The sequence below is a fragment of the Myxocyprinus asiaticus genome, chromosome 42, assembly GCF_019703515.2.
Source record: "Myxocyprinus asiaticus isolate MX2 ecotype Aquarium Trade chromosome 42, UBuf_Myxa_2, whole genome shotgun sequence".
NCBI lineage: Eukaryota > Metazoa > Chordata > Actinopteri > Cypriniformes > Catostomidae > Myxocyprinus > Myxocyprinus asiaticus.
Genome location: NC_059385.1, coordinates 20,824,167 through 20,839,181, shown reverse-complemented (window position 1 = coordinate 20,839,181; position 15,015 = coordinate 20,824,167). Strand labels below are relative to the sequence as shown.

The window sequence follows — 15,015 nt, the reverse complement described above, 5'->3', positions numbered from 1 at the left end:
ACTTATATGACTTCTTACAATTTCGCCATCTCATACTGTACTTATTATTACAACTTGTCATAAGACTATTGGATAGAAATCTAACTTGAATGTTTTTGTTTCAAATTTGTCTCAAGTCTATATGATGATTGTTTGTAAAGTTTCCTATTAAATATTACATCCATATATTGTGTATGGTTCAGAGTTCAAGGTTGTTCAATGGAACTCACATAATCAAACTGTTACATATTTTATTCTCATGCCGTGTGGTAGAAACAATGTGTGCTTCTGTGTCAATTTTTTTTTGTATCAAACTTGCCAATACACATAAGCCCCCTTTACAAATAAAAAAAAGATAGCGCTTGCTCAAATTGAACCTCAGGATATCTGTATTTTTTAACTAAAAGGTTGTTTTATTTAACAATAGTCTCACTATTTTGGTCAGTATTACATTGCAGTGAGTGGCAATGGTCATCTGAATCCAATTACATGCATCAGTGCACATATAAAGACAAATGCTGACCACTGACAAGAAGCAAACATACAGAGAAATAATATGGATTAAGTGTACCTGGAAAGAGTGCTGTGAATTGCAATTTCGGTACAATGAAGTACTAGTGTTGTAATGATCTATTATCTATGTATTGCACTGAATGAACAGATATCTGTATTGATGATGTAATTGCATTCACTTCAAATAATTCAACATTGTCATTATAGTTAAAAAAGCATTAAATAATTTTAATCTGTTAAAATAAATAAACCTATAAACATCTTTACTCACATGCATCCTTATATAAACTACAACATATATGATTTAATGATTTATCTCAGAATTTTGTGACTGAAACATGTTTATCATACTCCTTAATTTCAAATGCCAACAAGGCAAGATCCCTCCGTCAGTGCTCCACCTGTTGCTACAAACACAAGCGTCTTACCTGGCAATAGTGCTGAACACTGGCTTCTATTCACTGCAAGATGAACTGCTCAGCCTCGGTGCGAGAAGCTGCTCTATGTGGTAAACAACCACCTTGTGGAACTGTCACTCACTCAGCAGGAGCGAATGACCAATCGGGGATGCTAACTAGCCCCACCCCTTTGAGAACAATGGCACAACAGATGGAGATAAACAGCCTGATACTAGTCTGTTGTCACGGTCAAAGCTCATTGTAAAGCAATTTATATTAAGACTTACATCCCAAATTAAAACACTTAGATCATCGACACCCTGCTTTTCTCCTCATGCCTATTATTTTTGACCATTATGTTCACATATCTCAGTTGTTATGGTAACAGATCAGTGTTGAGAAGAGAAAAAAAGAATGGATAGATTACACTTTTTGCCTTATGGAAAAAATAAGAGACCTTATGTTGAAACATCATGCCTAACAATGTAGAGCAATGTCTTTAAGACATCCAAGAGGTCTGAATGGACCCATGAGACCCATTCAAGTGGTGAAAATTTCAGAATACTAATTTTTCTTCCAGGATATTTCTTTCAGAATTAAAAAATAAAATAAAAAAAAATAATCAAAGGCAAAAATATGTGAACAGACACTTGTAAAATACTTTACAAATTAGAGAAATAATATATTTTGTTACAAAAACAACAACAACAACAACAACAAAAAAAAAAACAACTACTTTATTACAAACAGTCTGCAATAAAATAATACAAATAAATTTCATTACAAAGTATTTATCTTCATAATTTGAGCTCTATATTCAATCAGGTTTGTAGCAGCTTCTTTGCTTTTAGGAAAAAATTTTAATAAATAAATACAATTTAAATAAAAAATTATCACACTTACGGAGGCTCTTAGTTTGACTCAATTCATTGTTTCCTAATTTCTGAATTTTATCCAGTGAAGCTTATCTAGAGAAAGCCATGGGATCTTTGGATATTGCATTACTAAGAAAACTGAAAACATGGTACAATACAAAATAATTCCTGAGAGAGAACCATTTTGTTGCTGTTGGTGCTTCAAAGATGGTCTTCATATATGAGTGACACGTGCTTGGAGAAAAAAAGTGCATGGAAAGTATCATCTTTATCAACTCAAGTAGTCTTATCAGCTAAAGACTGCATGTATCTCTTGATTATTTGCTGCATATCAGTGTACCTAAAATAACAGGAAATAATAGGCACACAGGAAGGAAATGAGAGTTTGAGACATTATCATTTAAACTTTTTAATTAAAATGAATGAATAAATAAAAATACTCAAGCCTGTTTATCTATTTTGGTCAGTACCTTCTCTTTAGTTTCAGTATCTCTCTTTCCTCTTCCTCTTGCAGTTTGGCGATGAAGCTTTGTAGTACAGGAAGCTCAAACTTGATGTATTGTGCCACCTTCAGAACAAGATTGAGTATTACAACAAAATATACTATTGTCACACAGTTGTGTACTTGCTACTATGTTCTGATTCAGTCTCTTACATCATAGGTAACCTCTTCCACCTGGTCTGTCTCCATTAGGAAGATTTTGCTGACCTGTTCACAAGGGCCTTGCAAAATTCTGACTGCCAGTGGATGGTCATTCGATTTTAGCTGATGTCTCTCTGGATGCATGGATAGGCAAAGGAACACCAAGGCAAATAGTGTGCAAAATGTACAGAATGCAATGCCAAGAAAGATGTAACAAGACTGAACTTAACTCGGTTGCTCCAATTCTGACGTACCTCCACTAGTGTGAACAAGATACAGGGTAAATTCGTCTGGGCTGTTCTCAATCTTGAACTTGTTGAGTAACACCCGCAACACCTGTGCTGTTGTCATACAACTGTTGACACGAACATTGGTCACAGAACCAAACACTGGGGTAAAAATGGCAGTCTGTTTGAGAGAAAGTATTATTTTAATCAACGAGTGACAGCTAAATAATGCACATTGACAAGACATGAGAACACTATTTTTTGCCTTGTGGTTGTAGAAGTGGCCGTTGAAGGAGCATCTGTGTCTGTTGACTCTCCTGATTCCAAGTCTCCGACCTCCAATTCTTCTCCCACCGACATCACTTCTTATCCTGAGGAGATGATCAGAGTGTGACACTTCCTGCTGTCCGTCATCTGTCCGATGAGATATTACCAAAACAAGACAGACATGGCCAAACAAATATACCGAATAGAGAGTAAATGACAGTGAACACACCGTATTTTGAAAGTGCTTTTAAGATTTTGGAAAAAGTCAAGAATGCATTCACCTGCCTCTTCAACCTGATCTCACAAATTTTTTTACATATTTTATGAGTTGGCTATTTCGTATGATTTCGTACTATGTTGTTCGTATGAATTCGTACAATTTCATCACGTGCAAATGCCCGGATGTGTAATGCGGAAGTAAGTGCGAGTTCCATGCAGCAAGGTGTTAAGGACATGCTTATTTATATTATGCCCTTACCCAAACCCCTTATATAAACCTAACCGATCAGTAGAGTGTGTAAACATGATAGGAAGCTGTTGTGAGTGACCGAAGCAAGTAATTGTCGTGTATTAAATGAAAACGATGTAGAGTGACATCATTGGCTGTAGTGAAGGTTGTACGAATTCATACGAGTGCAGTCGTACGATATCTTACGAATTAGCTGAATTTAGAAAAGTCGTATGAATCCTTACGATTTCGCTGTGAGGGTGTGTTGGCCTCTTCTTTCTCTTCAACCAAGCTGTCTTTTGATTGGTTGTCTGCTGCAATGGAGGCCTGGTTTGTTTCATGATTTCTAGAGGGCAAGGAAGTAAAAACATTAATAAAAGGAATGTTCTGGGTTAAATACAGATTCAGCTTTGTCAACAGCATCTGTGACATTATGGCTCTTAGTTTAAGAAAAGTAAACAAAAAACACAGCGTAATGCACTTACAATGGAAGTCTATGGGGCCAGCGTTTCAGTGGGTTTAAAACAGGAAATGTTCTGTATTTTTGTGAAAGCCCTCTCATGAATTATTCAGCAAAATGTTTATTATTTTATTTCTCTAAATTGTTATTACTGAGTTGGGACTACTTTTCTAGGTGGATGAACTTCTGGATATGTATTACCAATGTAATTCCTGTGGGTGGAATAGTTTACAAACAGATACATCATACTGTTTTCTGCCAGGTTTCAGCTTTACATGGTCATGACAGGAGCTGAAAGACTGGATAGAACAACTCTGAATAAGGTTAGTAAGCGATTCTATCTTACTAGTCTCATGTTAACACATAGTCTTGTTGCTACACAATATATATATATATATATATATATATATACTGTATATGCCAGTACTCAAATGTTGCCCCATAAAATTCCATTGCAAAGTGCATTTTTTTTTACCTCAAGGATATATTTATACTTGATCTAACCTATAAAAATACTTTTGTTGGTGTAACCTAAAATTTCGTACATTTTGTCAGATTGTTATTAAGTCAAATTTTTTAGGTTACCTTACAAAACATCTTTTATAGAGCAATATTATTTATTTAAATATTTATTTATAATTTGTGGCTTAATGTTGATAATCACAAAAAATGATTTCATCTTGTCCCTCATTTTCTTTTAAAAAAGCAAAATATGAGTTACAGCAAGGCACTTACTGCAGTTCAATAAGTGAATGGGGACCAATCTGTAAACGTTAAAATACTCACTGTTTCAAAGGTATACCCACAAGACGTAAATAATATGCATGTTAATTTGTTTTTAGTGTGATAAAATCACTTATTATCCTTTTATGTGTAAAATTATATCCAATTTTACAACTTCATTGCCATGAGGACGTAAAACCATACCCCCCAAAACACAAAAAAAATTACAATTTAAACAACTTTACAGCCCAAATAATACACAAGTTTTAACAGAAGAATTAATGTAAGGGCTTTAATAAAATTAGAAGCTTCTAATTTCTGCCTTAAACCCTCCAAAAATTGGCCCCATTCACTCCCATTGTAAGTACCTTTCTTTAACCTTGATTGTTGCTTATTTTAAGAAAAGGAGGGATGTGTCAATTTTATTTTTTTTGGTGGTAATCAACAGTATGCCACAAATGTTGTCAATTGAGCTTAACTTGTATTAAACCTTTAAACTCAACCCTGCACCCATAAACTGGTTGCATAGAAAACTGCGTTGAGTTTAAGCCCCTATGTGAAAGACTGTTTTGTATTTAACAGCTTCTATATTGTGGATTAGTTTGATATAATTTCTTTGACTTGTCTGTGCTGATGTCCTTTTCTGCACTCGGTGATGTTAGTGATGGGTGTGGCCTGCCTGGCTCCTTCTCGTCTTGCAATTGCAGTTTGATCTGCCGCCGCACGCCCCAAAACACATTGAGCAAACCCTCAATGATTAACTCTCCTTCCTCCTGTATAAACAATACAGAAGCCAAAAAATATAATACTTTGAGTCATTGGTTGTAGGTCAGCAAGAAGTTGGTTACATATCAAACTAACCTCTCTGTGTCTCAGCTGGAGAGCTTGTCCTTCATAGTAACTGTTGTACGTTTTAAGGTGTGAGAGAATAGTCCTCCTGTTACAAAAAAGGAAATACGGTCAGGTTTAAAAAAATTGCAGCTAAATTACATTTATTTGTGTGACCAGCAAGAGCAAAAAACCTTGTAGTAACACAGCCGGAGTGACTTACTTGCTTACAAATTTGTTTTCTCCGATCTGCATCTTGTCCAAATCCACACTGTCCATGTTGGGTCAGTGGAGAAACTCTAAGAAGGCCTGTAATTAGTTGAAGCAGGCTCTTTCAAATGGACAGAAGAGAACTTTCTGTGATCAAAGATGAATCTCATGACTTTTTGCATCATAATCACAGAGCAGTCACACATACAAGCTCAACAAACACAAACACCAGAAGGGATAGGCTAAACTGTGGCATGGCACACTGAATTATTAAAACAGGCTGTTGAAAGCACATGAGCTACTTTAATTTGAGCTTGATGTTATTAATGACTAATGTAAAAGTAATGACAGAGAAATACTTTTACATCACAACCAAGCAACAACTTTCTGCCTTCTCTTAACGACAACAAGAGCTGAGGACAGTTTTAAATCAACATTTCATCTTAGCTACTATCTATATAGTAACATTTATTTTAGATCAACTGCAATATGAAATGCTGCTCACTTCAGGCCCTGAGTTATCTGAACTCTCCATTCCAAGAGCTTTGGAAAAGAACCTTTACATTGAGTAAAAGCCATGACAAGAAGATGCTGATGAGGCAGATGACTTACTGTAAAAGCCGAACACGTGAGAGCCCGTCAGTGAAAAAGTCAAACTCCAGAAGCCCTGTAAGAGAAGTAGGATTCAGAAAGTATGATGATACCAGCCAAGAAATATGGACGTCTTTAGGCTGGGTCAGCTTGTCATCATTTAAACAGCTGTGTGGTTGTAGAATGTGTGAATTTGACAAGTGAAAGGACCCTTTGCCCCTCCCTGTAAGACTCTTCCTCGCTGCAAACACTCACACAGGAAGTCAGGGTTATTTTATTCTAATTTAGACTTCCTCCCATATGCAGCAGATATGCACATGTTCTGCCCCCAACAGCAATTCAGCATGCAATCAAGATAATACGAAAACAGATAACCAAAGCTCAGGCAGTTTACTGACCAAGACAGGAAGTATGCTCCACCAGAGCGCAAACACAAAAAGAGGCCAATAGAATGTGGGCAGAGGTTAAAATAGTGTCTTATGAATGCATGCCAAAACATCCACGGATGAGAAGATTGACCTGGGCTGATCTGCTTGAAGTATAAAAGAAAGTACAAGTGACCCTTTTCCAAATATACAAACCAATCAGAAACGATGCATGTTATAAACATCTTGGTATCTTTACATCTTTCATATCTTCCCACCTAGCAAGGAATGTTCCAACAACTGTGGCTGATGTTAAAGGGATAGTTAACCCAAAAATGAAAATCCTCTCATCATTTACTCACCCTCATGCCGTTCTAGATGTGTATGACTTTCTCTCTTCTGCAGAACACAAATGAAGATTTTTAGAAGAATATTTCAGCTCTGTTGGTCCTCACAATGCAAGTGAATGGTGACCAGAAGTCAGAAGGTCCATAAAGGCAGCATAAAATTATTCCATATGACTTCAGTGGTTAAATCCATGTCTTCAGAAATTATATGATAGGTGTCATTAAAGTCATTTTTTTTTTTTATTATAAACTACACTTCACTTTCACATTCAGCCACCTACAGGTCAGGGCTGGTCAAAGGTGGAGATTTATAGTTAAAATGACTTAAATATTGATCTGTTTCTCACCCAAACCTATCATATTACTTCTGAAAACATGGATAAAACCATTGGAGTCATATGGATTACTTTATGCTGCCTTTTTGGACCTTCCGACTTCTGGTCACCATTCACTGCATCCATTGTATGGACCAACAGAGCTGAGATATTTTCTAAAAATCTTGTGATCTGCAGAAGAAAAAAAGTCAAACACATCTGGGATGCCAGGAGGGTGAGTAAATGATGAGAGGATTTTCATTTTTGGGTGAACTATCCCTTTAAATGTTAGAACAAAGTTAATGCTTAACAATAAGGTTCCATATGTTAACATTAGGTAATATATTAGGGATAAAAATAAAAAAAAAACAATTGCCCATTGTGAATGTTAGTTCATAGACCAGGGGTATTCAATTAAAGTTTCAAGAGGTCCGGTCTCTACATTTCCTTCCCAGCAAAGGTCCGAAAAATAATAACTTGCATGGTGTCAGTAATCAGTATGGCTTTGAAATTATGGCTTTTTTTCCCCTTTTTTTATAGTTATTATAACTTTCCACATGGGCAGCAATAGTACTTTGTAAAAGAAAAGTAATGTTAAACAGTCAAAATAGTTTCTTCAAAGCAGAGATGAAGACACTGGCCCAGAGACAAAGCCAAAGCAGTGGGGTGTGAGGGATCTTTTCTACCAAAAGATTAGGAAAATATATTTAATAGAGTTCATTATTCGAGGCCACTTGGATATTAATATTACAAGATATGTTCAACATTTGTTTTCAAGCTGGGTGACAGCAGTTTTTGTGTAAAAAAATATTTATACATTCTGAATATTTATTTTTACATCCAGATACCTTTGTATGGGACATAGGAGTACTTTTGACTGAGAAAATATAGGTTACTGTATGGGGGTTCAGGGGTAACCCCTGAGAGAAAATTTAGAAAATGTAAAAGTCTGAATGGACCATTTTTATATTTTCCTAAAGTGAAACTCTAATAACAATAAACTAAAAATTAACATCTTAAAAATTCTGTTTGCTTAAGTTAAGTATAAATAGGCTGACTATATAATAATGGGAACGTTCTCATCAGAAGCAGAGAACTGTCCTAGCCAGGCTTACTAATAATTTCTATTAATTATAATTAATAATCAGAGATGATAACATCTCTTTTTTTTGTCTTAATTTTCACAAAATTAAAACAAAAAACTGTTTGTCATGAAAGGCATGTAACATCTGATTAATAAAGCTAAACTTAGATGGGAAAAGACGTTATTCTAAAAAGGTGACACGTGAACCTATGGGAAGGGCATCCGTACCTGACCTCTGCAGAAGCATCCAATTGCACCAAGTCTGGCTAGACAGACAGAAGTGCATGACCCATGCCAGGTAAGGACCCGGCCCCTTACCTGAGAGCATATAAGTACCTGCATGAACTCCTGTTCCTCAGTAAGTATATTCGCTTCTCGTGCAGCAAGTAGGGCAAGCTTTGTGGATCACTGCACTTGATGTTTCAGAGAATCGGGGTTACGCTAGAAACCTATTGTTCTCTTTCATCATCTCGTGTTCGAGATCCACCTATGGGAGACATTGAAAGCTCCCTGATTGCCCAATACACTCACAGTGAGGCCCTGCAAGCCAGTTAAAGGAATGGTCACCTCAATGAGGCGGTGCTTGACATGCCCCATAATCACACACCTGGCAACCCTGAAGCACACAAGTGAGAACTGTGCACAGGCAGAGCATGAATAACATGTTAGTGGCACAAACATATAAATCAGCCCAGCAGCATATATACAGTGAAGACAGCACCCAGGCAGGCATGTAAATGCATGGTTGGTGACATGAATGTGCATGGCCAACCGGCCCATAACCCCTTTTTCTTACTCTTTATATTATAAATACAAAAAAGAAAGAAAAGGAGCTTCCAGGGGAGGGGCTATGAAGAACCCACCCCCAGGACAGAATGAGCTACCGGGGTCCTGGTAACATCCAGCTGGTAGTAACGTACAAAAGTATGGGGAGAAGCTCAGCTGGCAGCAGAACAGATGTCCTGCAATGAAACACCCCTAAACAGAGCCCAAGGGGCGGCCATGCCCCTCGTGGAGTGGGATCTGAGGCCTCCTGGAGGCTGCACTCCCCTAGATTCATATGCCAAAATTATAGCTTCCACAAGCCAATGAGAGAGGCATTGCCTAGAAATGGGATTCCCCATGTGAGGGGGGGCCCAAGAGATGAAGAGCTAATCGCTCTTCCGAAAAGCACTGGTCCTATCCAAGTACGCCTGCAGGGCATGGACAGGACACAGAGCATTCAGCCTCTGATCCTCCGCAGAGGAAAAAGGGGGAGGGTGAGAATCGGAAAGCTCCATTACCTCACATGAGAACGCTGGGAAGCATTTAGGCATAAAGGCTGGGTTGGGCCTGAGGAAAACCTTATCTCCAATAAGAGAGAATTTAGTGCATGAGGAATGAACCGAGAGTGCATGCAAGTCACTGACACGTTTAGCTGATGCTAAGGCCAGGAGCAAAGCTGTCTTAAAAGACAGCAATTTTAGGGAAATGCTTCCCATGGGCTCAAAAGGCTGCTGAGATAAAGCCTCCAGCACCATAGAGAGGTCCCAGTCAGGAACAGTTCTCCTAGTAACTGGGAGAGAACAGCGTGCACCCTTCATAAATCTATGAATGAGGGGGTGCTGCCCTGCAGTTGAGCTGTCAAACCCAACATGACAAGCAGAAATAGCCACCAGGTAGACCTTAATAGTGGAAAAAGACCTGCCCTTATCCATAAGGTCTTGTAAATAACACAAAATATCAGAGACTGAACACTGATATGATGTGAAACCGTGCCCATCACACCACCCTTCAAACACTTGCCACTTACAATCATATAAGGACCGTGTGGAGAAGGCCCTAGCGTTCGGTATAGTGGCAACCACACGTGGGGGGAGCCCCATCGAGCTAAAGTTTTTCCTCTCACGGGCCAAGCCCAGAGAGCCACCCTGTCTGGGTTGGGGTGATATACCTCCCCATTCACTTGAGACAACAGGTCTGTGAGTAGAGGGAGGGGCCATGGCTGGGCATGCAGAAGAGGAATTATCTCTGCCAGCCACTGTGCTTTGGGTCACCTGGGTACTATCAAAATGAGGTACAGGCCCTGCTCTCTCACCCTGGCCAGGGTGGGTATTAACAGGCACAGGGGAGGGAATGCATAGAGCAGCACTTTGGGCCAAGGGTGGGCTAGTGCATCCATGCCGAGGGGCGCGTCCTCATCCTTTAGTGAGAAGAACATACACTATATTGCCAAAAGTATTCGCTCACCCATCCAAATAATTGAATTCAGGTGTTCCAATCACTTCCATGGCCACAGGTGTATAAAATGAAGCACCTAGGCATGCAGACTGCTTCTACAAACATTTGTGAAAGAATGGGCCGCTCTCAGGAGCTCAGTGAATTCCAGCATGGTACTGTGATAGGATGCCACCTGTGCAACAAGTCCAGTCCTGAAATTTCCTCGCTACTAAATATTCCACAGTCAACTGTCAGTGGTATTATAACAAAGTGGAAGCGACTGGGAATGACAGCAACTCAGCCACGAAGTGGTAGGCCACGTAAAATGACAGAGCGGGGTCAGCGGATGCTGAGGCGCCAACTTTCTGCAGAGTCAATTGCTACAGACCTCCAAAGTTCATGTGGCCTTCAGATTAGCTCAAGAACAGTGTGTAGAGAGCTTCATGGAATGGGTTTCCATGGCCGAGCAGCTGCATCCAAGCCATACATCACCAAGTGCAATGCAAAGCGTCGGATGCAGTGGTGTAAAGCACACCGCCACTGGACTCTAGAGCAGTGGAGACGCGTTCTCTGGAGTGACGAATCACGCTTCTCCATCTGGCAATCTGATGGACGAGTCTGGGTTTGGCGGTTGCCAGGAGAATGGTACTTGTCTGACTGCATTGTGCCAGCTGTGAAATTTGGTGGAGGGGGGATTATGGTGTGGGGTTGTTTTTCAGGAGCTGGGCTTGGCCCCTTAGTTCCAGTGAAAGGAACTCTGAATGCTTCAGCATACCAAGAGATTTTGGACAATTCCATGCTCCCAACTTTGTGGGAACAGTTTGGGGATGGCCCCTTCCTGTTCCAACATGACTGCGCACCAGTGCACAAAGCAAGGTCCATAAAGACATGGATGAGCGAGTTTGGTGTGGAAGAACTTGACTGGCCTGCACAGAGTCCTGACCTCAACCCGATAGAGCACCTTTGGGATGAATTAGGGCGAAGACTGCGAGCCAGGCCTTCACGTCCAACATCAGTGTCTGACCTCACAAATGCGCTTCTGGAAGAATGGTCAAAAATTCCCATAAACACACTCCTAAACCTTGTGGAAAGCCTTCCCAGAAGAGTTGAAGCTGTTATAGCTGCAAAGGGTGGGCCGACGTCATATTAAACCCTATGGATTAAGAATGGGATGTCACTTAAGTTCATATGCGTCTAAAGGCAGATGAGCGAATACTTTTGGCAATATAGTGTAGGACAATGGGAGTTTTCGCGCGAGGTGAAGAGATCTACGGTCGCCTGTCCGAATCTCTCCCACAACATGCCCACTATCTAAGGGTGGAGGCGCCAGTCTCCGTAGAGCTGGTTCCCCCTTGACAGAAGGTCCGTGCCCCTGTTCAAAAAGCTTTGTAAGAGGCCTGTTGGATGGAGGCAGAAATATGGTCCATTTTGTTGGGGAGAACAGGCTTGGGGGGGGGAAGTAGGCCACCTTGAGAGGGATTAAGGTGTCTGGCGATAGAGGGCTCGATGGCGTGGGGGTCACCCATGCCAAGGGCCGTCATATCCTTCACTTCGAGGCTCGTGAGACCGTGTTTGAGGTTGAGCGGGTCTCCCCCAAAATGCCTCATATACTTAGCACATGCAGGGAGGACAGGGAGAAGTTGTTTTCATGGGCCGGGAGGGGGTCCCAGGAGTTTCCCGTCATACACATCCCTCTCTTGGTCAGTGGCACTTTGTAGTGCCGGCCATTCGATATTGAGACGAGCGGCCGCTCGCTCACAAACCTTGATGAGGACGGACTGGGGTAAGGCCACGGGGGCATTAGCCTGGGGAGTCATGGAAGACGGGATGACCTCCTCGTCCTCCAAACCCTCGAGAAGGCCCGCATCATCCTCATCACCAGAGAAAATATCCTCAGGGAACGCTGGGTTACTTTGATCGGCTCAGCTGAGAGAGACCACACCCCGGGTGGCCCCCAGGTGCATCATGTCATCACCGATTCCCCCGTCAGTGTCGGAAAGTTCGGGGTCGGCGCATTGGGTAGCGGCAACCTTGAGCCTCCGGCACCTCATGTATATCGCGAGTGAGAGAGGAAACACGCACGGAGCAGGAAATTAACCGTTCTCCGTCCTGCCCTCCTGAGTGGCTCCCCACCCTGTTAAAGATGCATCTGTCTTTACCACTTTTCGCAACATAACAGCCCTGAGAGGGGTCCCATGTGCATAAAAATCTGCGCTCCTCCAGTGGCGCAAGGCTGCTGTGCACAAGCGCGTCACTGTAACAGAGCGACAGAGATCGCTTAACGGGCTGAAGTGGAGGGATAAAACCCACTTCATGAATGCCCTCATTTGCAGAAGGCCCAAATACAAAACCAGAATAACTGATGCCATAAGACCCTGTAATATGAGACATGTGTGATATTGCACTTTCGCCCCCTCCTTGAATTGTGATAGACAATTCATTATAGAGAGAATGCGTGTGGAGATTGAATTGAGCTCCAGACCCAGGAATATAACATTCTGAGCGGATGTTAAATTGCCCGTGTTCACATTCACTCTGAACCCGAGCGATGTGATGTGCGCGAGCACACGGCGAGTGTCTTGCACCACTTTCTCTTTGGAATTGGCTATGATTAACAATCGTCTATGTATGTTAGGATCTTTAGACCCGTTATCTCAGCGACGCTAAGCCCGCCTCCGCACATAGAGAGAACACCCTCGGACTCAGTGAGAGGCTGAAAGGAAGGACTGTGAATTCGTAACATATGCCCAGACAGGCGAAACAAAGAAATTTCCTGTGCGGAGGGTAAATGTTGATGTGGAAAAAAGCATCTTTCAGATCGACTGATGTGAACCAGTCGTTCTGATGAATTGAGTGAGTGAGTGTGCCGTGTGTTAACATTCTGAAAAAGTATTTGTTTGTTCAACACTCTGAGATCCAGAATAGGACGGAGAGAGCCGTCTTTCTTTGGAACTAGGAAATAACAGGAGTAAAACCCCTGATTGCATTGATCCAGGGGTACTACATGAATTGCCCCCTTCCCGAGGAGGGAGTAGATTTCCTCTTTCAGAATGTGAGCAGCACTCTCCTCTGTGTGAGAGGAGAAAACGCCGCCAAAGCACGAGGGTTTCCTGGTAAACTGGAGTCTGTACCCATTCATTATGGTTCGAATTACCCAAGCTGTTGTGTGACTCGCAAGTGACCCCACATGAACCGGGGAAGTGCTCATATCTGCGTCTATGCCCGATTTGCACGTTTGTTATGCAATGGCGCCATCTAGTGGACAAATTAGGGGTGACATGTGGGGTTGCAGAGAGATATTCTCTCTCTGTAACAAATTCGTTTTATTTGTTTGATTTTTTTGTGTTTTTTTGTGTGTTGGGAAACACTGGGGCCGAAGCCTTTATTGAATGGGTGAGAGAAATGTAATAGGGGCGGTGTGGTGACACTGCTTGTGTACTTTTTCTCACTGTAAACACCTCCAGCACGGGGAGGCTCCCCGACATGAGCTGGATGGGGGAACATACATTGTTCTGCACTGAACAAACAGGGTGGGCACCCACTGGTTTGACCCCACTGAGAGAAAACCTCCTTTTTTTGAATGGGTGAACTAGGAGGGCAGGATAGGAGTCCGGGGGGCTGGCAGCCCAAGAACGTGGACTCAAAACCCCCTGATGCCGTGCATCAGGCCAGCCATTTACGCTTAGAGTCGGAGGGGGTAGAGTTGTGGGGTTTCTTGGCCACGGCCGTGGTGAAAGACATTTTCCCTCAGGGCTTAGTGGAGGGTGGGTTATTATGCTGAGGAGGTGGTTTATTGCATGGCTTTGCCTTACCAGGGTGCTGGAAAAGACGCCCCATGGCAGGAGGGTTGGGTGGCTGCATGTGGGGCGCCTGGCACACTGCCGCTTTCCTAGGAAGGCATAATTTAAATGCTTCGTCCTCCTTTTTCTTGTCGTCACAACGCTGTTGCATCAAAGCGATGGCAGGGCCAAAGAGAGCCTTGCCAGACTCTACCGGGGCACCTGTGATGCGCTGCTTCTCACTGTCAGGGAGGCCTGACAGATTAAGCCAGAGCGCACGTTCTCTGTCAACTGAGAGAGCCATGGAATGCCTGCAGGCTTAGACGGCCTGCCGGGCATTATGGAGGACAAGGTCGTTAACTGTGACAATCTCCTTCCACAGAGATGGCGTGGGGGTCCCTTTCTCTAGTTGTTGCCCCATGTCAACCAGGAGTTCAGCCTGGTATGCAGAGAGGAGGGAGGAGACGTTGAGGGCCCTGACAGCCAAGGCCGAGGCTTTGTAAGAGGCCTGATGTATGGAGGTAGAAAAGCGGTCCATTTTGTTGGGGAGAACAGGCTTGGGGGGGGGTCAAGTAGACCACTTTGAGAGGGATTAAGAGGGCTCGATGGTGTGGGGGTCACCCATGCCAAGGGCCGTCATATCCTTCACTTTGAGGCTCGCGAGACCGTGTTTGAGGTCGAGCGGGTCTCCCCAAAAATGCCTCATATGCTTAGCACATGCAAGGAGGACAGGGAGAAGTTGTTTTCTCGGGCCGGGAGGGAGTT

The 15,015-nt window shown here is 42.3% G+C and overlaps 1 protein-coding gene and 1 pseudogene across 3 annotated transcripts; both read right to left on the bottom strand.

Annotated features, from left to right (window-relative positions):
• Positions 1 to 1,645: 1,645 nt before the first annotated feature.
• LOC127432941 (ras association domain-containing protein 2-like) lies at positions 1,646 to 6,417 on the bottom strand. Of its 3 annotated transcripts, none has more exons than XM_051684479.1 (10): positions 6,184 to 6,417; positions 5,585 to 5,718; positions 5,395 to 5,470; positions 5,155 to 5,306; positions 3,596 to 3,696; positions 2,901 to 3,049; positions 2,663 to 2,816; positions 2,421 to 2,542; positions 2,236 to 2,333; positions 1,646 to 2,105 (listed from the first exon to the last, which is right to left on the bottom strand). In XM_051684479.1, the coding sequence occupies exons 2-10, from the start codon at positions 5,638 to 5,640 to the stop codon at positions 2,042 to 2,044; spliced, it is 972 nt and encodes a 323-aa protein (XP_051540439.1). In that variant the 5' UTR covers positions 5,641 to 5,718; positions 6,184 to 6,417; the 3' UTR covers positions 1,646 to 2,041. The 3 variants fall into 3 exon arrangements, with proteins under 3 accessions (XP_051540439.1, XP_051540440.1, XP_051540441.1); XM_051684480.1 differs by having other exon boundaries at positions 5,585 to 5,692; XM_051684481.1 differs by having other exon boundaries at positions 5,585 to 5,670.
• A 2,703-nt stretch (positions 6,418 to 9,120) lies between these two features.
• Positions 9,121 to 10,254, bottom strand: LOC127432300 (uncharacterized; annotated as a pseudogene).
• Between the last annotated feature and the right edge of the window lie 4,761 nt (positions 10,255 to 15,015).